Here is a 24,288-nt window from a genome sequence, read left to right on the forward strand (position 1 = left end):
TTACCAAAGGGGAGGGGTGTGGGAGGGCAGGTGGGGAGGGAGGGAGAAGGGGATTGAGGGGTATTATGTTTAGTATACATGGCGTGGGGGATCACGGGGAGAACAGTGTAGCACAGAGAAGGCACATAGTGAATCTGTGGCATCTTGCTGCACTGATGGACAGAGACTGCATTGGGGTATGGGCAGGGGCTTGATAATACAGGTAAATGTAGTAACCACATTGTTTTTTCATGTGAAACCTTCAGAAAAGTGTATATCAATCATACCTTAATTAAAAAAATTTTACAGTTTTTAATTATAGGAAAACCTTGTTTTATTCTTCTGGGAGTGCTTCTAAAAATACTTGCATATTAGTTAGGTTTAATTTATTTTCTACCATGATTTTAAGGAATTGTTTCACAAAAGGATTTGAACAGCAAACTTTATTACATTGCTCTTGAAATTTTACCATTTAAGGAAAATACTTTATTGTCAATACATCTCATTTAACCAAACATCACGAAAGTTGGCCCACATAATCCAGGTGCATGTTTAATCATTCAACAAATGTGTATTGATTACTTACAATGCCAGGGATAATTCTGCACTGGGAAAAGAGCAGTGAAAAAATCCATACCCCAGGGACTACCTGCAATGGGGAGACAGACAAAATATAAATGCTTTGTAGAAAAACAAAGCAAAGAAGGGATTTAAAAGGGACCTTCAATTCTAAATCACAGGATCAGGAAAGACCTCACGGAAAGGGTGGTGTCAGAGCAAAATCCTGAAGGAAAACAGTGATGTGCAAAGGGGGTAGACAGAGGGGGATGGAGGACAGAATCTGGAGCAGAGTTTTTATTGGTAAAATTGCCAAAAAAAGAAGACAATGAAACAAAGAAAGAAAATCTTAAAAGCAGTCAGAAAATAAAAAACAGAGCAACTTAAAAGGAGCCAAATCAGACTGATAGCTGATTTTTGGAAGACAGAAAACAAAGAAACAATATCTTTAAAATGATGATAGAAAATTAATCTCAACCTAAAACTTAGATCCAGGAAAAGTATCCTTTAAAAATGAAGTCAACACAGTATCCCAAATAGAAAGACATGAGCTAATCAACTCCATCACACTCACATGAAAGGGGCACTACCTGTGCTATCTGGGCACTAGAAAAATGACCAAGGTGGATAGGCAGAACAAAAAGCAGTGGCAATCACCCATATTTTTACCCAGTGTAAAACTCAGCTTATTTTTACAGTTTGAACACTATGCCAGTGAAAAACACATAATTTAAAGCAAAAATGACCATATCCTGCCACTGTACCTTTGTCCCATATCTTCTGAAATAATGACAATCTTTACCAGAACCTAGAACTACCAGGTTATAAAATGAAAAATTCCAATTTCTTCCTGCCATGGAGGAGATTTCACATCTTTAGGGGAGTCCTGTGATCCTGTACATTTTAAACCATGAGGACTACAAACCCCAGTCATTATGGTCACAAGTGAGGTCTCGTTCCTGTGACTCCAGGAAGGCAGGCCCAGGGAAACACTCCCTGGAAGGGAGGCCTCCCGCCCCCATGCATGCTGGCAATGCTGCCACTGTCCCCCACACCTCACAGAGCACTGAGGATGGTGCAGCCACCATAACCCAGTCTGATGCGGACAGCCTGTTCCGTGGGCTATGGGTTCCCGTGGGCTTGTACGACCCATGGGACATGCCATGAGTCCCTCCCGTCCCCACAGAGCACTAATTTCTCATACACCAGCTCCCACCTCTGGTACATTCCACACACTCTCCCTGGAATGTGTTCTATTAACACAAGACAGTAGCTATAAAATTACTGTCAATTATAATGATGTTCATGCTAATGAAAATGAATAAAACGACATTAATGCAGCCTTAGTATTTACTCCAAATCCACAAGTCCACATAAAAATCACTAGTTCCAATTCCATTAGGGGTGTGTGTGTGTGGTGTGTGTGTGTACATGGTACGTGTGTCTGATGTGTGTGTGCATGTGCCGCTGAGGGTCAGATCACACCCTCCCCAGAAAGTCTTACCACTTGGTTTATAGACCACTTCCAAAATTCAAAATTAGTTCTGGTAGTAGGCTGATAATGGCCACCAAGATACCAAATCCTAATCTCTGAAGCCTGTGCATTACCTTGTTTGGAAAAAGGGTCCTTGTAGGTGTGATTAAGGATTTGAGATGAGATGATCCTGCATTATGTCAGTGGGTCCCATATGCATCACAAGTGTCTTACAAGAGAGAGGCTGAGGCGGAGACAGAGATAGAGAGAGGGAGACAGAGAGAAACAGAGAGAGAGGGAGACAGACAGAAGTACAGACAGAGAGACAGGGAGAGGGAAGGAGACAAAAAGAAAGAGAGACACAGAAAGACAGAGATAGAGAGACAGAAAGGGAGAGAAAAACAGATGAGGTGGAGGGGGCATGGTGTGGAAACACAAGTAGCCACGGGAAGGAGGCTGAGATGGTGGGAGGGATGCACCTAGGATCCCAGAATGCTGTGCCCAGAGGGAGAGGAGACAAGGCAGTTCCCCCCTTAGCACCTCAGGAGGGGATGGCCCTGCCCACTGCATAGGCTTCGGCCACAGTCTTAAGGACTATACAGCTACAGGGAATGCCTTTCTATTGTTTTCCTTAAGCCACCAAGCACTATGTCTGGAAAATTCTGTAGCCAGAGCTGTTTCTGGACCACGTTGCTTGATTAGGTATCCTACACTCTCAGTTCTCTCATTTTCATTGCTTTTTATCTCATTAGCCAAACTATGAACCTCAGGGCCTGTCTGGTACCACTTACTATCTGTTGATGTCTTCCCTTGTGCAGAGCTGGGCATGCAGCAGGTACCCAATAAATGCACATTGTCAGATGGCTTTTACAAGGTCACATTTGTTCATAACCCACTCGACAAATGTTTGTAGAAAGAGAAAAACAATGTGAGCAGAGCTTTATTGTTACAACACTGCCTTCAATAAAAATGCTTCCAATTAAAAGGTGAAAACAAGCCTCAGGCCCCCTCCTGCAAGGCTTCCAGGAAGAAGGTGCTTCACTTTCTCCATCCCTAAGGTTGGGGGGGTCTGGCCAAGGCGTGAACGTGGAGATGAGGGGAAGGACAGGCCTGCCCTCTCCAGGGCCCATCAGCTGGTCTCACAGGACCCTGGATGCTAGGGGCCAGGAACACTGATGTCTGCCAGCTTCCCCTTCTCTTGTGGCAGGCGTGAGTCATATGGAGGCGCGCCAGCCTGGGAAGCCTCCCCACTTCAGCTTGAACTGGGTCTTGGGCAGTGCAGACGTGGAGGTCATCGACGCCACAACCGGGAAGAGGAGCTGCGGGCGCCCCTCCAGGCTCTGCAAGCACATGCTGTCAGCGCGGTGGGCGCAGCTTTATGAGAAGGTAACAAGACCCTGCATTGGGTTGATCTGAGCCATGTGGCAGTGTCCCTCTGTCTACTGTTCCCAACTCCCCACAGACCAGCTGTGGCTACACCAAGCAGGGCCCAGGACAGCAGCGGCTCCACAAGGCTTGGGCGGGGCACCAACAGTGATATGTGGAGCAAAGTCCAGGCACCTCCTGGAGTGGGTTACCCCAGTTTAGACATAAGGAAACTGAGTGATTCCCTGAATGACACAGGTAGTGAATGTCAGAGGGTTTGGCTCATGCTACCACGAGTCCGAGCTTACTTTCTCCTCTATAAATAGGCATAATAACTCAGATTTTAACTTGATATACATTGCCATGTTTCTAAACCATAGCAGCGGTGACCCAAAAAAAAAAACACCACCATAACAGAAACAGAAAAACAAAGAAAGACCTTAACGCTGCCACGCCCATTTCCCCATGCTTTATGCAGACAGGAGTAGGAATGATGTGGTTCATTCAGCAGGAGTAAAACAGGATAGACATACCAATGCTTAGAATAAACACATGTCAACTGAGAGGACACCAGTAGCTTCACATCGTGCTCCTAGCTGGCAGTGACTTCTGCCCAGCCAGCAGCCAGGTACGGGGCCTGGGGCTGCTCTGTGAGGACCCAGTCCCTTCCCACCTGTGCTGGAGCACTTTCCATGCTTCTTGCTCCCACACAGTGTGCGCCACACTGAGACTGCACAGTCAGAACACAACACTCTTTTTGTCCTGCTGAACAGAAGGGGCCCTCCACACACAGGTAAGGTAATGCCAGCCAGCAAGTGGGCAGATTGGTCTGCAAGAGGCCCTGCAGTGAGATTCAGACCTGCCACCCCTACCTCCCACTGAGGGGGGCAGTGAAGCCGGGCTGATCCAGCCTGCTTTGCCTGGTACGGCCAGACCCTGGGCAGAGGGAACACCCACCTCCGTCATCTGGTTGGCTAGCAGTAAACTCCACCCTCTGGGTCCTGCTCCCAGGATGAGGCTTCAGCCCCACTGTCACCCTGGCCCCCAAGACATCCCCGTTTGAGTCCCAATCCTCCTCCAAAGAAAAAAAACACAGTGTTTATATTTTAACCAGTAAGCTCCTTATATGTTCACTTTGTTCACTACTTACTCCTCTTGTGAAGCAGTTCTCCCACAGCCAGAGTCTCCTTGGAATTACAGAACTGCCTGCCTTGAAAGCTCAGGGCTGTAGCTATCTCATCCCTTGTCTTCTAATTTTATATGAGGCTTTATTTTATCAATAGGTCAATTTCACAGAGAATAGATATTTCTCTTTAGTTACCAATCTTACTACTGTAAATCAGTATGTACACACTGCACATAGTAAGTGCACACACCAAGGACTGCACACGCCAAGGACTGTAAAGGCCAAGGACTGCACACACTAAGGACTGCACACACTAAGTGCACACAGTTGGACTGCACAAAGTGCGCACTGATCAGCAAAACATGCATCCTGAGTGCCCATCTCCCCCATGGCACACTGCTCTTGCTGCATGTTGGTGAGAGCCCTGTTAGGAGTGCTCCTGGTGCTTTCCCAGGACACCAGTCCCCTCCAGGCACCCTTGTTTCAAGGAAAGCAGAAAGTGGCAGGAGCTTGCCATGCCTGTGCTCTCACAGTGGCCCTGCCCGTCTGCCATGCTCACATTCTTTCTCATTCCTGTCCCACAGCTGAGCCCACGGATACCACGCCTGGCAGACACACCGTCCCTGTACTGTGAGGCCAAGCTGGGGGCACGCACCTACCAGTCTGTCAAACAGCAGCTGTTCAAAGCATTTCAGAAGGCTGGTCTGGGCACCTGGGTGAGGAAGCCCCCTGAGCAAGACCAGTTTCCACTAACTCTATGAGTCACCAGACTCTGCTCATGGACCAAAGTGGAGCACCCGGCAGGCAGGTGGAGTGTGTGTGTGTGTGTGCAGGGATGTGGCAGGGCACTCTGCATTCATTTTCCTTTGGTGTTCAATGTTCAGGTGAGCAGCTAGACTTGAGCTAGGAGTGCACCTCATCCCAGATAGCAGCTCCCACATGGCCAGCTGCAAGGACACACTGGTATCTGCAGCAGCTCTCTCTCCCCAGGCCAAAGGAGAGTCACTCAGGCTAGAGGGTTCTTGCAGCCTACGCATCCCCTGAGTGTCCCTGCAGCCCGCACCTCTCAAGTAATGCATTCAGTTCTCCCTAGCACAAGATCATATATGTCAGATGAGCCATGAGTGAGGAGAAAAGCCATGGGCTCTTCCCCAAAGAGGCCGGTAAGAATGCTCTACTGTTTTCATCATATTTTTAAGTTTTTATTCCACCTCCTTTCAAAGGGACTTAAGATGCACAATATCAAAAAGCCAGAGAAATGAAGGCTGCTCTTGCAGCACAAAGGGGCAGCAGGAAAAGCTGGGATGAGCTAGGAGCCACATGCAGAGGCCATCTCAGACTCCAGGGCCCGGTTCTCCGCCCACCCACCTGCCCAGCAGCCGACAACCACAGCCACTGAGGAAGTCTGAGCAAGACCCTACAACCTCCCCACCAGGGAACAAGGAAACCAAGTCCTATACCAAATTCTGACTTTTTAGAAAAAAAAAAAAGGTTATTTTATTAGAAAGCAAGCACAAAAAACATCCAAAATAACCTTCACTTTGGGCTCAAGCCACCAGCCCTCCATTCTTTCACGTTCCCAGTCTCATCTTGCATGACAAAAAAACAGCTGCAGGAATGCAGGAGGCGGGTCTCTGTCACCTGCACAGGCACCAGGCGGCCAGGCTCCAGGGCTCGCTGGACACAGGCCTGGTTCACGCACACCATGCATCGTTCCATGCATCCTCTTCACACGGGCAGGGCCCTTGGGCCATCCACAACCTGGATCATGTGACTCTCACCACCGAGAGCTTGCTCCTAACCCATAATGCCAGGTAGCAGGGCTCCAGTTTCTCCCATGAAAGATCCATATCTGGAAGTCATTTGCTCCACAGAAGGCTCAGGAGCAGCTGGCTCACTATGGTCTCCTGACACGACACTTGCTGACTGCCTGGGCATATGTCCTGACGGGCACACAGGCTCACCTCCTAACCCAAGAAGTGCAGGCATAGCATCATGCTGTATAGACTCAAGTACAAATTACAGACATTCTGACAATGAGGCAAAAATGAAACAAGTTGAGCTATAGATATTTGTCACAAGAAAACAAGTAGAGACGCTAGAATGGAAATAGAAACTCTTCGTGGCATTAAATAGAAGGTCAAATCTATCACATAAGTTCTTTTTGAAGGAAAACAGCACCATACTGGACAACTTCTTCACAATAAAATTTCAAAAGATATGAAAGTTTTTGCAAATGGATGACTCATATTAATCTTTCATAAAATTTGACGAAGGAAATTGAAACCTTAATTTGGTACAAAAGCTATGATTGAATAACTAGTCCACATTAGTTTCTGATAATCTGGCGTGTCACTAGGAGGAAGCTTAGGGAACCAGACCCTTAAGAGCTAATTTATGACTTAGGCTGACTCAACTGCCAGTCATCTGTGCCCTTCTCAAGGATGCTGGTTGAAATCTAATACCCAGACCTTAACTGCTAGCATTCTGAGCTATTGCTGGGAGAAGTATATATATATGCATCTTATCAACGTGCTCCTCTACAAAGAGAAGATGGCATTAGCAGCCCCCATCTTAACCATCCCAGGCAAGATGCAGGATGTTCACCTGCAAACAGGCACAGCAGCACCACCCTTATGACATCATTCCAGAAACTCAGATGGCTGCCCTGCAGGTGGATGGGCAGGGCTTACACAACTGTGACTTTCCAGAATGAATACTCCCATGGTGCCCAAGTGGCAGCCATTTGGTCATGATTCACTGTCTAAGACACTGGCTCTCCAGAAGCAATCCAACTTCACCACTTCTGGAGAAAGTCACACATTAATACCCCAACCATGAGCACTAATGTAGGACTGGTCTATTACGCCAGGGGACTCCTTGGAAGGGGAGGCTTCAGTTCTGCAGGTCTATAATGAGAAGCATTTCCAATGCAGCAGAGTGTGTCTGAGAGGTGGAGCTCTGCTGGGGCCTCTCCAAGTGAGCAGAAAATGGGGAGGGAGATGATCCCAGGCACACAAAGGGCAGCAAGGGAGAAGATTCTAAGGTGGTACCTGGTGTAAATGGAGAGGACAGGGCCTGTCAGCCAAGGGCAAAAGTTCCAGGCGGAAGCCTAAGGACTTCACTCTCTGCCTCAAGGTCCGAAAGCACATCCCAGCCCTGCTCTACAGGTCGACCCTGCACCCCTGCCTGGTGAATGACAGGGGGCCACAGACACTTCACCACCTGAGGTTTTCCTGAGAACAGAGCCAAGCAGCCAGCCTGAACACATGACCATGTGAGGCAGACACAGTCAGGGTCTCCCGGCCCCAGGGCTACACTGGCACTGCTCACCAGTCTCAACACGGCCTCCTGCACCGCCATGCTTCACACTACCTAACAGTGTCAGCTCTTGGTTGTCACACTGCCCACATCTGTATGTACAGCTACTCAGCCCAATACTAACATCCAAATAAAACTAACATCTCTTTACCTGCCCACTGGGGAGGCTGGCAATATAAGGTTTCTGCCTGGTTCCTGGCCAAACTGTCAGGGTCGAACCACTTGGCCAGCCTCTTCACAGGACTCCCACCAGGAAGAAGGCCGTAGTCATGTGGGCCCTGCCCATCCACCTCCAGGGGCAGCTGACAGCAGGTTATTGGGTTTAGGGTTTCCTTGGTTTCGTTTTTCCCAAGGAAGGATGCAGGTCTCTAACTATGGTTTTCTGCTCTTCCTGCGGTTTTCTTGTGAGTCTGTATGTATCTACTATGCCACTAGGGATTTGTGAGTTTTGCTGTTCCTCAGAAACATCAGGTTGAGTTACCTTTCAAGCAAAGTTCATGTTCTCCCACATCATTTCCTTTTCACAGGAAGCTCTTCTATGAAACAAGTCAAAGCTAAATGCTTTTTTTTTTCGGTATAGTATTTACCATGTCTGGAGAGCCATAAACAGTTAATATGTGTATATCAATACCCAGAATAGAGTATTTTGATGAAATCCTATTTTTAGATTATAAATTTCAAGATGGGTCTATAGTTTCTTGTTTAAAAAATTTTAAGAAGATATTTGAAACTTAGACATTTTTAATTTAGGGGAACTTCTATACCCACTTGTTAAGAAACCATTATAATGAAATCATCTGTCCAATTGGGCCGAAATACAATAAATATCACTATCTAATAGAGGCCAAAGGGGAGCTAAGAAGTATATGTACCACCACTCAACTGCAGTGACACCTCTCCTGGCAGAAGTCCATTCAACACTCAGCAAAACCTGGTGCACCTCGGCTGCCCCACCACCACCTCTCCCAGTGGTTGCAGAGCCTGAAATCCAGTCTGGGATCAGGAAAACTGGTCCCGCCCTTGTGAAAGGCGGCTGCAGCATTGAGTACTTAGGGGTTCCCGGCTGTCCCAGGCATAGTGACAGGACGTGAGGAGCCAGCCACTGCTGTCCCTGGTCCCACCCAACGCCAAGCTGGAGCAGGCAGTTCCCGGGAACGCTGGGATATTGTTGGCACCTGTCAAACCTTCCCCACAAATTTTGAATCATATAAAGGATCAGTCAAGGGTGGAGGATGAGGAAGCAGAAACTAAGAGTCAAAAGGCTCTGGCTGTGGAGAGGTGGCCTTGGAGTAGAGCAGTGCCTCTGCGGTTTGGGGAAGGCCACCGCGGGTTGCCTACCCTCCCAAGAACACTGCCGCCTGGGTCTTCTTTCTCACACTCTCCACTCCCTCCCCTGCCTTTCCCCGCTGTATTGCCTTTCTTCCCTGTCCTAAACTCCTGAGGCCCTGGGACACCTGAGAAGCTGAGAATGGGGCTCAGGCATGTGTGGACCCCGGGGACCCCCTCACTGATCTGGGAATCAGGCGGGACCTCCTGAGGGGCCCTTGTGACTTCTTGTCCGGTGGGTTTGCCAGGGTCCTTTTTTATTCCTGGGACATGTCCCTTCAGGCCACCTCCCACCCAAAGGGACAATGGGACAGTGATAGTCACATGTCTAGAAACTAGACCAAACACCATGGTCCCTACAGGGACTGCAGACAGCACCCAGCCCTGGATAGAGACAGACTTTATTTCCCATCTCGTAATTTCAAAATCACACTTGAAGGGATGAAGCACCTTCTAAAGTTAAAGCCACAAGGATCCGGATTCTGGGGCCTCTTTTCGTACAGGCTAGATTTCTGTCACTCTGAAGCAAACACACAACAAAGGAAAAAACACTTTCTAGTGCCCAGTTAATTTTCAGCTAATTTTCAGTATTTTTTAAGCAAAATGAACTTAATAAACAGTAATTCTTAAATGAAGGTATGTACAAAAAAAGCATGACTGAATGGCAATATTGTACCAATGGATGTACATTTGTAACATTTGTAAAAAAATTCAAAACCTTAAAATATGAATTTACATATGTTAATTTGCCTCTAAGTTCTGTAAATTATACTTTAGTGATAACTGATAAGTGAATGTTTCTGTTAAGTGAATAAAAATACAAGTAAAACTGCTTTCCTGGGGCCTTTCTCATCAAGCCAAGTCCAAGGGGTCTCAGGAATGTGCTGTGAGGGCCACAGAGGGCCCCCACTCCAAAGAAAGGGCACCCTCCCCCCACGGCTCTCTCTTTTGGTGGCTGGGACTGCTAGTGGGCTCTGCCTATGGCAGTCACTAGCCCAGAGGAGCTACTCAAAGACCGCAGGCCTAGACTGAAACACCCAGGACCAGACGCAGCACCTTGTTAACATATCAGTTTTCTCGCTGCAGTGTGGAGCAGGAGGAACAGCCTTCACCGCACTGCTTCCCAGGGCTGCTAGGGGAATCAGCAGAGTCAGAGATCACAGTGCTTTGAAAAGTCAAAGTATCGCAAACATGTAAGACATTCTGAGTCTTCCACCCAAATCTGCCACAGTATTTGGGGTACATGTAGGCTGATAATTTCCCTGCAGCATACTAAGCCAGATGGGTATCAGGCCAAAAGAAACACCCCAAAATCACTCAGGGTGTGTACAGCCTAGCTCTGCAGGCCTCTGCGGGGACTGACCATACCAGAATTCAAACAGCCTTCCCTGTAATGTATTCTGCCCTGTTCCAGGGCTGCTGAAGGGACCTTGCTATTTCACTAGTCACCCAGGAGTGGAGCATAACCACAAACACGCTGGGCACAGGACTGCATTGTTCTTGTCTGTCACAGCCTCTGAAACCCCACACACATTCCTTCTTGGCCAGGGTAGAGCTTTCTTATTTTTCAGTCTGCTTGTCTTTCCCATTAACTACAGGGAGACTCAACTCAAGGGAGGGCACCCATCTCAGGTGGAGGGGTCACAGAGTGGGGGTGAAATTCTCCCATCCTTGGGCCAGGGCTGGGCAGATCGATAGCCTCTCATTTCCCATGTCTTATAGTAAGGAACCCCAAGTGAGGACACTCAGGATGCGGTGGCCAGTAGAGAACCCAGGAGGCTGAGAGGCTAAGTGAGGTCCATGACAAATCTCAGTTGCATCACTATGACTTACTTGGAGGCCACCTGTTGGAACTGCCTCACTGTGTTGGGGTACTTGGGGGCCAGGGCTGTTTCCTCACCAAAGGACAGAAAGCCCCTCAGGCTGATCTCCATGTGCCCAACCCCAGTGCTTCTGTCACTCATGGGGAAGTGAAATGGGATTGGTAACTCCTGACCCTTGCGGCCTCCTTAAACCTAACGGCCTCCATGTCTACCCTACTCACTCCTCCACCTGACCAGCCCCGCCTACCCTCTTGTGCCATTTCTTTCTTGTTGAGAATTTTTACAAAACACGAACATGATGGATATTGTTTCAGGAAAGGTTTCAGCTGAGGGCATGTATCCCAAGCAAAAGAGCTGGCATCTACCATGACAAGTGTGACGAAGGTTGGGGGCAGAGCAGCCAGGCATGTGCTGTCATTTGGCACACCACTATGCCCTCCAGGGCTGTGATGGTGGGTCCCTGCAGTGGGTTTAACTTGGTGACAGAAACGCCCCCTTCCAAATGAGCATGAAAATGCCAGTGCATGCAGAGCCAGCTTTCAGGAAAAGGCTTTCATCAACAAAGTTGGAGAGTGGATAGAACCCCAAAGCAGCCACACTCCCGCCCTGGCCTAAGCCTGGGCTTGAACTCTGAGGCTCCTGGGATTTCCTGGAGCCCCACCCGACAACCCAGCCTGGCCACAAGGTGTTTTGGATGTCTGGCCTCACACTCACCTCTGGAAATGACTCGGAGTGATGGAGATGAGTCCTCAGAGACAGGCCTGGACCTGTCTTGCTCCATCCTGGACAGCCATGGCCTTGGAAAAATGGCACCACTCCCCAGTGACTCCAGATAACATGGGTCACACTTACCCTGGGGTCAGGGCCAGGATCAGGCAGACAGTGAACATTCTCCCAAACAAAGGGCACTTGCCCTCAGAGATGCTGAGAGGTGCAAGCCACCTGGGTTTTAGCAGCCAAACCAGCCAAGCTACAATAAAAAACATGAGATTCTGCCAGAACAGAACCCATGCTGGGCAGCTGCCCTGCACTTGCTAAGCAACCCAACACCAGCACTGGTCAGCCGCTGCTCCTCAGCCTACAGGGCAGAGCATGCCCCCACCTTCCAGGAGGTGTGCAGCTACCCTCAGGGTTACCAGAGTTTTTACTGAGCCCTGGAGCAGAGCACTGAGCTCAGAGAGATGCAGAGCCCTGTATGTAAATATAGACATGCTCATGATTCGAGCAGGTAAATCCAAGATGAGCACCAAGAACCCACAGTGAATGTCCTCTCGGCATTTCTAGAGACACAAGAGACAGACAAAGAAGAAGGAGCTCAGTGCACATTCCACAGCACACACCTCTCCTTCTCCAATTCTACATCCACAATTTATTCTCCTTAATTCCCAAACCCAAAACCAGTATTAAGTGGCAAGCACCAAGCTTAAAATTCTGACAAAGGGAAGACAAAGCTGCAACATCTCAGTCCAGGACATCTCACCCAGATGGGCTGTACTGTGGCGGTCACAGCACCACCATGCTCCCTGTCAGAGGGCAAATCTCTCCTCCAACACAGGCAAGCCCAGCCTAGCCATTCTACATGATTCTGGAATCATGCATGTGGCTTCTGTATCTGCCATCATGTCACCTGTTTCATAGAATGCACCAGCACTTTACAATTGTTCATCTCTGAACAACATGCCATCACATGGATGTAACACATTTTGTTATCCACTCATCAGCTCGTGAACATTCCGGTTACTTCCACTCTTTAGCCATTATGAATAGTATAATAGTGCTAAAACATTCATGAACAAGTTTCTATATGGACACATCTTTTTTTAATTCCCTTGAGAATGTACCTAGCAGCGGAACCACTAGGTCAGCTAATAACCCTGTGTTTGACATGACCTTGCTATTTCACTAGTCATCCAGGAGTGGAGCATAACCACAAACACGCTGGGCACAGGACTGCATTGTTCTTGTCTGTCACAGCCTCTGAAACCCCACACACATCCCTTCTTGGCCAGGGTAGAGCTTTCTTATTTTTCAGTCTGCTTGTCTTTCCCATTAACGACAGGGAGACTCAACTCAAGGGAGGGCACCCATCTCAGGTGGAGGGTTACTTAGAGAAACTAAAGTAGCTGTACCTCTGTGCATTTCCAGCAGCAATGAATGAGCACTGTGCTCCCCTAACCCTCTCCAATACTTGCTGTGTCTTCTTTATATAGATGGTCACTTGTCCTTCATTACTGCCATCTGGGAGATGTGAGGTGGTCTCTCGCTGAGGTGTTGATTCAAGTTTCCCCAAAGACTAATAAGAATGGAGTTTCATGTTCATATTGGTCATTTGTGTATCTTCTTTTAGAAATATCTATCAAATCCTTGTCCATTTTTAATTGGGGATATTTGTCTTCTTGTTGTTACAAAATTTCTTTCCATATTCTGATGCTAGTCCCCCCATTCTATGTCTGTTTCACTTTATGATGGTGTACATTGAAACATAAAAATGTTAATTCTGATGAACTCCAACTTACCTGTTTTTGCCTTTTTTTTTCTTATGCTACTGCTCTCATACCTAAAAGTCACTGCCTAATTCAAAGCCAAGAAGATTTATGCCATCCTCCATTCTCAGAGTGGTAGTTTGAGCCCTTACCTTTAGGTAACTGGCCCATTCTGAGCTATGTTCATGTATGGAGTGAGGCGGGGTACCACGTCGTTCCTTTGCATATGGAAATCTAGATATGTCAGCACTGTTTATTGAAAAGTGTGTTTGTTTCCCTATTGAATGGTCTGGGCATCTTTTAACATTTTAATTAATCTAAAATTATTCTAAAGCAATACATGAAAAAGAGAATGAGATTTCAGCAAATTTTCCAACTCAAAAGCAACACAAAAAGTCAACTGTACTTCCTTTTATAAGCAACAAACAGTTTTAAAAAAACTTTTAAAGTACCATTTACAAAAGCATTAAAAATATGAAGTTCGTAGGAATAACTGTAACCACAGATGCTTAAGATATTTAAGGAGAAAATTATAAAACTATTTAGAATCACTAAGAATAAAAAGACCTAAATACGTGGAGTTATCCCACATCAGTGTACTAAAATATACATTATTTTTAAATGTTAATTCTCCCTAAACTGATCTCTGAATTCAGTGGAATGCCAATCAGAAATCCCAACAGACTTTTCTGGTTTAAATCCTAGGTTTGCCCTGCTAGATACACAGATTTATGTAAAATTTCAGTTATGATATGGACACAGGGATGACAAACAGACAATGTACACAGCAGATTTGAGAGTCTACCTGGGATATACAGCTACAGACAGCCTAGACCAGTGGATACAGAGGGCCCAGACCAATGGCAGAGGTTAACCGTGTGGGTCACTGGTGTCAGACAACTGAGTATTCACATGGAAAAAATTAAACTGTACCCCAATATCCCATCATAAGTAAAAGGTCATTCCAGCTGTACTGAAGGCCAAATGTGAAATGCTTTGTAAGATTACATAGGACACTCCCTTCGTGAGCTTGGGATAGAGAAAGATTTCTCAAATTAGATATGAAAGATAAAACCTATGAAGGAAAATATTGATAAACTGGACTATACTAAAACTTTCTAAATCCATTAGAGTGAAAAAAGAATTTCATGTAAAATTGACATGGCTTAACTATGAATCAAGAAGAAAAAGGCAACCAAAAAGGAAGAGAAAACAAAAAACAGAAACAGGAAGAATTCACAACAGCAAAGATGGGATTGGCCAACAAAGATGAGAATCCACATGTGGGAGTGTTCCATTGCCCCCAGACCTGCTACAAACACACTGGTCAAACACACCTTGGAGAGGGTGTATTCTACTTAGCAGGCCCAGACACCTAAATTCCCCACTGAAAAATGGAAATGCAGGACCCCTTACTGAGACAATATTAAGAATCCCCAGAGACAAGCACAGAGCCCTAGCTGAGTGTGGGCTTTTTAAGGGCAGGCCCAGCCTGACTGCTGAGCTTGCCCCACAGGAAGCCAAGCTCTGCTGTTAAGTGTGGTTGAAGAAGTGAGGTCTGACAATCCAGCAAGTCCGTTTCAGGGCACACTCAAAAGAGAGACAGTGTGTGCACACCTGGGCCTGCTGAGCAGTGGGAGCAGAGTCCCTAATGCAGACTGTGGCCCCCATCAGCAAAGCCTGGGGTTCTCTGTCTCAGGCTGTCCCCTCCATGACTGGCAGAACACAGTGGACATGGACCATGGGACCACTTGGTAGGCCCACAAATCTAGCAGTACCCCTACTGGATGGCTCCTTCCTGCCCCTAGATGCCACCTGTGAGGTCATAGACAATCTCATACACAGACAATGTGCTTGGGAGGTAGGAAGAGCTGCCCGACCTGGACTGGGCCCTCCACCCCAGGCCCACAGAGCAGGTTCCCTGTGGCCAGCAGTTAAGGAAGAGGGAGGGAAGTCACTGGGAGCACAGATGAGAAGGGGTTCCAGGGGGCTGGTGCTGGCCTTAGTCATGCAGATAAAACAACCCATTACAGACCAAGACCTCACTGGACAACTGAGAACTTCATCTCCTTATCTGGAGACACAAGTACTCCTGCAAATCAAGAACTTTTTTTAAATGTCAATCATATAAAAATCAAACTCCTATATGTTCTTCACTCTTGAACTTTTCACCATTTCTCTGATCCACATGTGTTCATGCATCAATACTGGGCAGTCTTTGTTACTGTAGATCTAAAAGTCTTTGGATTTCCAGTAACTCTTTTTGCAATTTATCTGTAGAGTTTTACTCACTGCTTACTTGTGGATTAATTCATCTAGAATCCTACTGCTATTTTTATTGGATTACAGTAAATTTATGGACAAACTTCAGGAGGACAGATGGCTCTCCAATGTTGAGCCTTCCTTGCCAGGAACATGGGAATACTTTCCACAGCATCAAATTTGACATTTTCTTACCCCCTTCACCCATTTCTCCCCACGCCCTGCTCCACCTCTGGCAACCTCTACTCTGTCCTATTTGTCTATGAGTTTGGTTTGTCGCTGTACATTCCACATACAAGTGGGTCATATGGTGCTTGTCCTTCTCTGCCTGGCTTAGCTCTTTTGGCATGATGCCCTCAGTAGCAGGATTTCCTTCTTTTCTATGGCTGAGTGATATTCCACCATGCATGTGTACCACATCTTCCCTATAATATCTATCTACTGATAAATTGCTTAGGTTGCTTCCATGTCTTGGATTCATAAAGCTGCAGTGAATTCAGGGGTGCAGTGTATCTCGTTAGTGATTTTGTTTCCTTCAGGTAAATTCCCAGAAGTAGAATTGCTGGGTTGTATGGTATTTCTGTTTTTAGCTTTTTGAGGACCCTCCATATGGCTTTCTACAGTGGCTGCACCAGTTACATTCCTACCAACAGTGGGAGTTTATTCCCACCAACAGTAGGAGGGTCCATTTATCCCACAAATTAGCCAACAGTTGTTATTTCTTATCCTATTGATCAAGCCATTCTGACAGGTGAGGGGGCATCTCACTGTGGTTGTGATTTTGTGTTTCCCCAGAGCCCACACCCAGGTTACTGCACCTCCTCTATCCATTGCCCAGACCATCTGTATGCAGCGGGGATGGCCCGATACTGAATTCCACTTGGCTGCCCCAAGCTCCTCTAGGACCTTCACTGACCCTGACCCTATCTGCCGGAGCCCAACAAGGTCCTCCAGGAATCACTCAGTGCCCTCCTCCAGCATGAGTTATCCTCCACCCACAGTCCCACATGCCCCAGATCACACCCCATATGACACAATATGCACTGGGCTGTGCACTACTTCAAGGGCCCAGGCCCTTCCTGGGTTTAAGACTTTCATGCAGTCCTAAGTTTTCGTGAGTGAAGACTTGGACACGTCTTGTTCATCTCCTAGGCTGCCCAGACACATGCTGCACTCAGGGTGGCCACGGAGGAAAGGGTTGAGATACACGCTCTACCACTTGCTAACTCTGTCCTTTGGAAGAGGCACCAACTCCTCTAAGCTTGTTTACACATCTGTGCAATGAGGGCGATGGCAAGGCAGCTGATGCCTATCTCCTGGACCCAGGGTGAGGCTTAAGTCTGCACCCTAGAATCTAGTGTGCAGGCTGTGGGTGTCCACACATGGACATGCATGCTGAGCAGGGCAAGGTGTGTCCTTTAGCCCACATTCACAGGGTGTCTTAATACAGAACGGCACAAAGCACCAACAGCCCCAGGTGCTGCAGGCACATCCTCATTCTGCCACTTACTGGCCACATGATTCTGGCTAAAGCAGTTAACCTCTCTCTGGGTCTCCATTTCCTCATCTTTAAAATGGGGTCAATGGAAAGGTCCCCTGAAATGCATTATAAATTGTAATGAGCTACACAAATACCAGCTAGCAGCAGGTGTTATATTAAATCAAATTTATTTTCATATTACCCTACCTGACACCCAGAAAGCATGAAGCAAATGAGAGAGAGAGATGTGTTTCAGGAAAGCAGTGTACACAGTGATTCACACGGCCACTCGCACAAGCCATGCAGTCATGGTGCATATGTCCTTGGCCATTCCAGCCACGCATCCTCCTCCACAAGGAGTGGTGACACTGAACCTGCCCTCGAGGTCTGCAAGGTCTCACTGGGGCCATGTGTTCTTAGGACACATGAATACATTTAAGACACCATTGCATTTTCTACAGTGGCAAATATCAGCCTTATTTTATGAATCATCTAGGGCCTAAGTAAGCACTATTTGTATTTGCAAAAGCCCAAAGACCATTGGAGAAATCATTAAAAAAAATAGCAAAGCCAGTTACACTGGGGAGAAAGCTTTCCCACGCAGATTACAGAGAAATGTAGCACAGACCAGGCATCTGGCTGTGAAGGTAAGTGGGAGGTGTGTCTGAGACACAGCATTGGCTCACATTTTCTCAGTATCTCACGTGGAGGAAGGAGTGTGTCTGCGCACAGGGTGCTGCATAGAAAAGCAGGGCAGACATCATCAGCACGCTTCCCTTCAATCTCTGTGGCTCCCTCCAAGTGAGTGGCTCTATAATTAACACACTTCACAATCAGGAGAATCATAATACTGGGAGGCTGGTGCCCACATAACCAGGCTGGGAGGCTGTGCTCAACAATCTGAGATGATGCAGTGGGGCTTCACTTCCTCCAGGACAGAGGCCACTTTTTTTAAAGATGTTTTTCCCTGGACCTTAGGGATCTCTTCAAGACCCTCCTGTTTGTAAAGGTAATTAAAATAAAGGGAGGAAACCCTGAGGTGGAGATGACCCCCAGCCTCGCCACCTGGGCTTCCCAAGGCTGGCCCATGCCTAGTTTCTAGGCTGAGCTCGGGCATTGCTCCCATGTGACCGTGGCTTCCTCAGGCGCAGCCTCAGGCCTGGGTACACATGTCAATCCACTGCTAGAGAAGGGGTCTCAGGGGCCAGGAAGCCCCCACGGAGCTGTGAATGGAGGTGCTTCTCACTCGCTGGTCCCTCCCACTCAGATCTACACCAGTTTGTACTAAGACAATCTGTGGCACTCCTGACAAGTCGATTTCTGAGACCATAGTGGAATCTGTGAGCAGGTCATGAACTGAAAGCCCACGTGGACCAGCCAGCCAGACTTTTCTCACATCACATCCTCTGTTGGTCAGGAGGGTACAGAAAAGAACAGATCCACTCAGATCTGCACAGCTATTAGCACACACACTACACAAGGAACCTGTCCCCCCAGCAGCTCAGCTGTCATGTCCAGTGTCTCCCAGAGCCACTCCTAACCCTTCCTGACGCAGCCAGATTTCCCCAGGGGGCCACTTTCCCGGTTATTTACTGACATGACAGGACCATTCTCATTAGAGCCCAGACGTCTGGATGAACCGACCTCCACAAATCCCAGAATGGAGGCAGCAGGTGAATTAACCCAGACCTACCCACATGGCTCCTGAACTCTGGAGTGCCCCCACCACACTGCTGCTGAGCAATGCCAGGCACGGCTTGTAGACTCTGATGGCCAGGCCGCACCATCCACAGTCACACGCCCTGGTGAGGGTTTGACTGCAACCTGTGGAAGGAGGGCCATCACCAGAAGCTCACATTACCAAGCAAGTCACTTCCAGGTTCAAGGACCCATCTTCACTAACCCATTAGGGCCTCTGCATGGGTGGCTGGTGGCAGGCACTCGTAAGCATAGCTGCACTGTAGCCTTTTTATGAAATTGGAGCCAGTGCGTTCATGGAACGATGGTGGATATGCAGGCGCAGGTGGCAGGGAGTGCATGGCTTTCAAGGTGGCAGTAGAGAGCAACCATCGGATTTATGGGCTGTTTCCCTTCAAAAACCAGAAGAAAATCACCCTGGAACAAAATGTCACCAAAACACAAAGTACATGGCAAGGCTGCCTGCGGAGGACACCCCAAATCCCTCACCCACACATCCTTTCTATCTGTAGTTTGAAAACTGTTAGAAAAATTGAAAATCATCAGCTACACACACACCAACCAAGCTGCCCTAAAAGGTGGAGTCTCGGAAGCAAGGTCCCCATCCCACGCTCTTGGTGCCAGGTTCCCTTAGCAGCCATGAGAAGGTGTGACTGGGCCTTAGCGTGTTCCGCCTGCCAGGTGACTGAACAGCCACATGGATATACCACCAGCTGCCCCTCCAAGCAGGTAAACCCGGACAGCACAAACTCCCCAACTCCGGCCTTCCCTCGCCAGCAATTCCCCACAGTGACACACTGCTATGACGCACGGGGCTCTTGATTGAGTCCAAGCATCTCTGAAATGTGTGCATCAGAGGAAGACACTTGGGTTTCCTAACTTAAGAATCACAAATGATCACAGTGCTACCAACACCAAGGAGACCATTCAAATCTTCACGGTTTTCTCTGACACCAACATGAAGAATGCTCTCTGAATTTTCTGTTCTACCTCAAAGTCAGTGAATGCTTTTCCTTATTTCCCTTTCTTTTGTAACAAGCCTACCAACTAAACTTACAATTGTCTCCTCCAACAGCATGCTGGCCAACATCCAGAACTTAGAGAACATCAGACTCTCCAACTTGACACATGGTCCAAGGTAGGCGGGCCCCGTGCTCACCAGCCATCTAACCAGTGGGGCACTTCTGGATGCAAGCAGGCCGAATGGACAGGGTCCTGTAGAAGGTGACCGTGGACACCAACTGGCCAGCCACAGGACCTCTGTGCCACATGCCAGACAGGGCTCCTCCCTGCAGACACTGAAGTGGGGGTGATGTCAATTCCAGCGCTGTCTCCGCTTGCCTTCTCCCAGAAAACAGAACCTGGTCTGGGAGAAAACGGCCAGATTCTGGAGGAAGAGGAAAAGCCAGAATGGGTGGGATTTCAGAGGGAAGCCACAGGCACCCTCGTGACCAGAACAGCATGTGCCCAGGTACCAGCCATCGGGACATCAGCGTAGGTGGAGCCAATCTTTGGGAACTGCCCCAACCTGGGACACTGCACCCAATCTGCATGTGTCGGAGTCTCAAGGCTGCACATGGAGGGTCCGTGGCTTCACCAGACCTCTATTGGTCCTACTGGCCAGCCCCACCCCCCAGACCCTCAGAAGTTGGATGAGCATCTCCTATTTGCACACAGACAGACAGAGCTAAGTGCCAGCAGGACAAGGGAAGAGAAGCACAATCAGAACTGGGCACTCCCCTCCAGGCAGATCCCTGGAACCACTACCCATGCCCCAAGCTTGTGAGAGCAAGAGGATGATGCTGCATCCATGTACCTGTTGGTGCAACCAGGCCTACAGAAGGCATGGCCCCAGCACCACAGGAGAGCTCTGCTGGGCCCAGGGAAGCAGGCAAGCAGCACCACATCCAGAAACTTGGCCTCTTCGGGAGTTACCACAGGAGAACTTGACACCTACTGTGCAACCGGGAAGGTTTTGCTAAGCCCAGGGTCAGCAAGTGAGCTAGGCACATAGGTCCAACTTCCCCCAAGATGCAAATGTGTGTTTGAATCCCAAACAAAAGCAGGTTGGGACAAGTGTTTGACAATATGGAGAAGGGGTTTCCCCAAGTTTAGGTTGGTTAAGAGATTGAATTGACTTTTTATAAAACCATTTTACTTCTGAACATCATCGATGTGGAATTTCTCAATCCACATATCACTGTTTTGATGGCTCTTTATTGAAATTTTTATTCTCACGATTGGTCATAGAGACTCCAAGACGTCCTTCCTGGAGCAGCACCGACTTGAAGCCCACATGAGTCTGACATGCATATCTGACAAGCCTGTGCCCATGGCTCTGCCCTCACACAGATGGGGCGACCACCAGCAGCCCCCATACACGTGAGCCTAAAATGTGGAGACTGAACCATCATGTCTTTACCCCACCAAACAGCTGCTTTCAATTTCTTTCTAAACTGCTTCCTTGCACTTCTGTTCTCATAATCCTGGCACCATCACTGAAGCCTCTGCCCTACCCCAAGTTCAAGGCTCCCTTCCCACTGAGCCCCATTCCTTGCTGGCTTCAGGAGCATCCAGTCCAGGCCCCATCACAGGGACTTCTCAGCATCCCCATCATCAACAAGCCAGTCCCTCTCCAGAAATGACACAGCTCCTCACAGAAGCCCAGGGACTCCCTCCTTGTGTTCTCCCAATCCTGCCCCAAATTCCAGTTACCTTTGTGTCCACCATTACATTACCTGTACAAGCATTCAGCTAAAGAAACACTGTGTACCTACTAACTGCCAGATACACAGCAACCTCCAGAAAGCGACCAGGATGACTGGACACAGATGCCCCAGGGGCCAAATGAACATCCTGCCCACCTCTCCTGCCTCCTGGTTTCCCGCTGTGCCCCTCAGCCCAGTCTGCCTACCATGTCAGACTCAAACTCCTCTCTTTTCCCTGGATCTACACCTCTCTCTTGGTCTGTCTGTCTCTCCCTATGTGTCTGCCTCTGTGTCTCTGTCTCTGCCTGTCTGTCTCTATCTCCATCTCTGTATGTCTCTGTGTCTCTGTATATTTGTCTGTATCTGTCTCTGTGTCTGTGTGTTTCTCCCCTTATGTCTGTCTCCCCCCATCTCTCTCCAATTCTCTGTCCATCTCCTACGTCTCCCCATCTCTAATACACCCATTTTCCTCGCACATACTCTCAGGTACTCAAATGTCACCTCAACCCACTGCCCTGTCTCCCCAGATGGCCCAGAGCACAACACTACCCTTCACCACTGCCCTTGGGGCTCACCTGTGCTCCTGTCATCAAAAACATGACAAGAGGGAAAAAGGCCAGAGCAGGGCATTGTCCTCCATCTCTGCTGGGCCAGCACTGGCCACATGCTCACAGGTGGCAGAAGGGCTCCCAAAGGGTCGGGCAGGCAGTCAAGCACCACACACAGAAGTCAGCTAGGGACCCACGCACTGGCACCTTCTCACGACCTGGCTTGGAACAGCCATTCATTACATATCATCACACCATAAAAATGATGCCGCATTGACTAAGAAAACTACGAAATACAGAAGCAAAGTCGCCTTTCAGGGCTCAGAAAGGAAACCAGCCTGTTCTGACATGCCCACTCTGAGCATCTAAATAGCATGTGTGAAGGCTAACAAATGGGGCCTGGCCAGCCTGGGGACCTCCCTCAAATCAGCCATTGAATGTCAAGGCACCTGTCACAGCGTTAGGACTGATGGCTTTTTCAGCACAGACGCCACCCCTGCCCTGACCACCAGGGTGTCCCCTCATGGCACCCACAGGATATGAATCCCACACCACACAGGCCCTCTCCTAGGCCTGCACACACAGCCACGAGGAACTGCATGCCCTGCCCCTCACCAGCTCAGACATGAGACGCAAGCAGCACTCAGCAGCCGGACAATGGAGGACAAGTGGTCCAGTGACAGGGACACGGTTGAGGTCACGGGCTGGCAAAGGAGCCCACTGGAACCGGGGAGCTTCCACTGAACCTGGGAGACAAGGCAATGCGAGAAGGTACTCACATAGCCATGAAGCCACATCCATGAGTGATTCAAGGACTCAGACACATTTCGTTTATTTGTAGTGTTTTAAACTACCAGTGATGAACAAGCTCTTTCCTTACCAGCACACAGCTTGTCTGGGACCCAAAAGTAACCCTGGGAACTTGACAAAATGCCTCAGCAAGAACTAAGAATGATGAAACCAACTAATCAACTCAGTTGTTGCCCTCCACAAATTACTGAATATCACAGCAAATGTCTGACACGCTATGATGGGACTGCCACCATCAACACGCTGGGCACCTCCTGCAATTCCACGCATTCCACTGGTTGATAAGGCATCTTCTAGAAACTGCAGATCCTCCACTTAAGACTAGTATTTTTAGATGAATTCTTCATTAACACTTGAATTACACTTCCGTGAAAACTGGCATTTCAGTGAAGAGAGATGTCAAATAATATTGTATTGTAAGCAATCTTGCAAAGTTTTTCAACTTTCAGAGAGCTATATATCTCCCCATTTCTACTGCAAATTTCCTTAAAGACCAAACTCTGTGACTCTGGAGATCATAAAAATTGAACAGGAAATCCAAAAATGTTCTTTTACAGACATGAAAACTGAGACCCAGAGGATGGCTTGCTCCTGTAAACAACTTTTGTCTGATTTGGAAAAAAGGGAGATCACACAGCCTACTGGACAGGTTTTCAGAGCACAGATGAAGACTGCAGCATGTGAAACTAGATGCTCATCACGAAGGCTGGCAGGTGTTCACATGCCTTAAACATGGAGGAGTCCAGAAGGTCCTGACATTCCACTCCTTATTTAAGGAGTAATCTAAAATTTACACCAGCTGATACAGGTGGAGCAGTGCCCCCCAGAACATCCCACCTCACTCCCCAGATGCTTTGGGCACATTGCCCAGCCCATCCACAGCACACACCAGGGAACATGCCTCCACCACTGGCCAGGTTGGTGGTTTCCAAATGGCAAGTTGTAGGAGACAGTCCTCCCCTCTCTTCTCTTTCCACTAGGGACTGCCAGGGCCACTCAGTCCAACAGGCCAGCTTCCCAGCTGGCAGCAGGGGGCACTGATCCAAGATTAAAGTCAGACCACTGCCAGCTGGAAACACTGAAGGCTGCCACAGTAACTGCCCGCTGCACCTCACCTCCCTCAGCAAGACCTTTGTAGCTGCCCGTTGTGGCTGGACAAGACAGTGTCAGCTTCTGAGGCTAGGACCACGGCTTAGACCCTCCATGCAAATCTGTGTGTCCAGTGACTAAGGAGATGCTATTCCTTAAAACCCGAAACGCAGTGTTGCTGTTCCCATATATTGAGAATTGCATTACAAGATTTAGAGAAATTTGCTGGGTGAACTGC

General features: G+C 48.2%; 1 protein-coding gene across 1 annotated transcript in view; it reads left to right on the top strand.

Annotated features, from left to right (window-relative positions):
• ADARB2 (adenosine deaminase RNA specific B2 (inactive)) overlaps nt 1–9,981 on the top strand; it is a 351,327-nt gene extending 341,346 nt beyond the window's left edge. The window contains exons 9-10 of the mRNA XM_017674821.3: nt 3,219–3,397; nt 5,087–9,981. Of these exons, the coding sequence (XP_017530310.2) occupies nt 3,219–3,397; nt 5,087–5,263 (356 nt within the window). The 3' untranslated portion in view covers nt 5,264–9,981. The remainder of the gene's footprint in view (nt 1–3,218; nt 3,398–5,086) is intronic.
• Nucleotides 9,982–24,288: the final 14,307 nt, after the last annotated feature.

This window comes from Manis javanica, chromosome 2 (assembly GCF_040802235.1).
Source record: "Manis javanica isolate MJ-LG chromosome 2, MJ_LKY, whole genome shotgun sequence".
Lineage (NCBI taxonomy): Eukaryota > Metazoa > Chordata > Mammalia > Pholidota > Manidae > Manis > Manis javanica.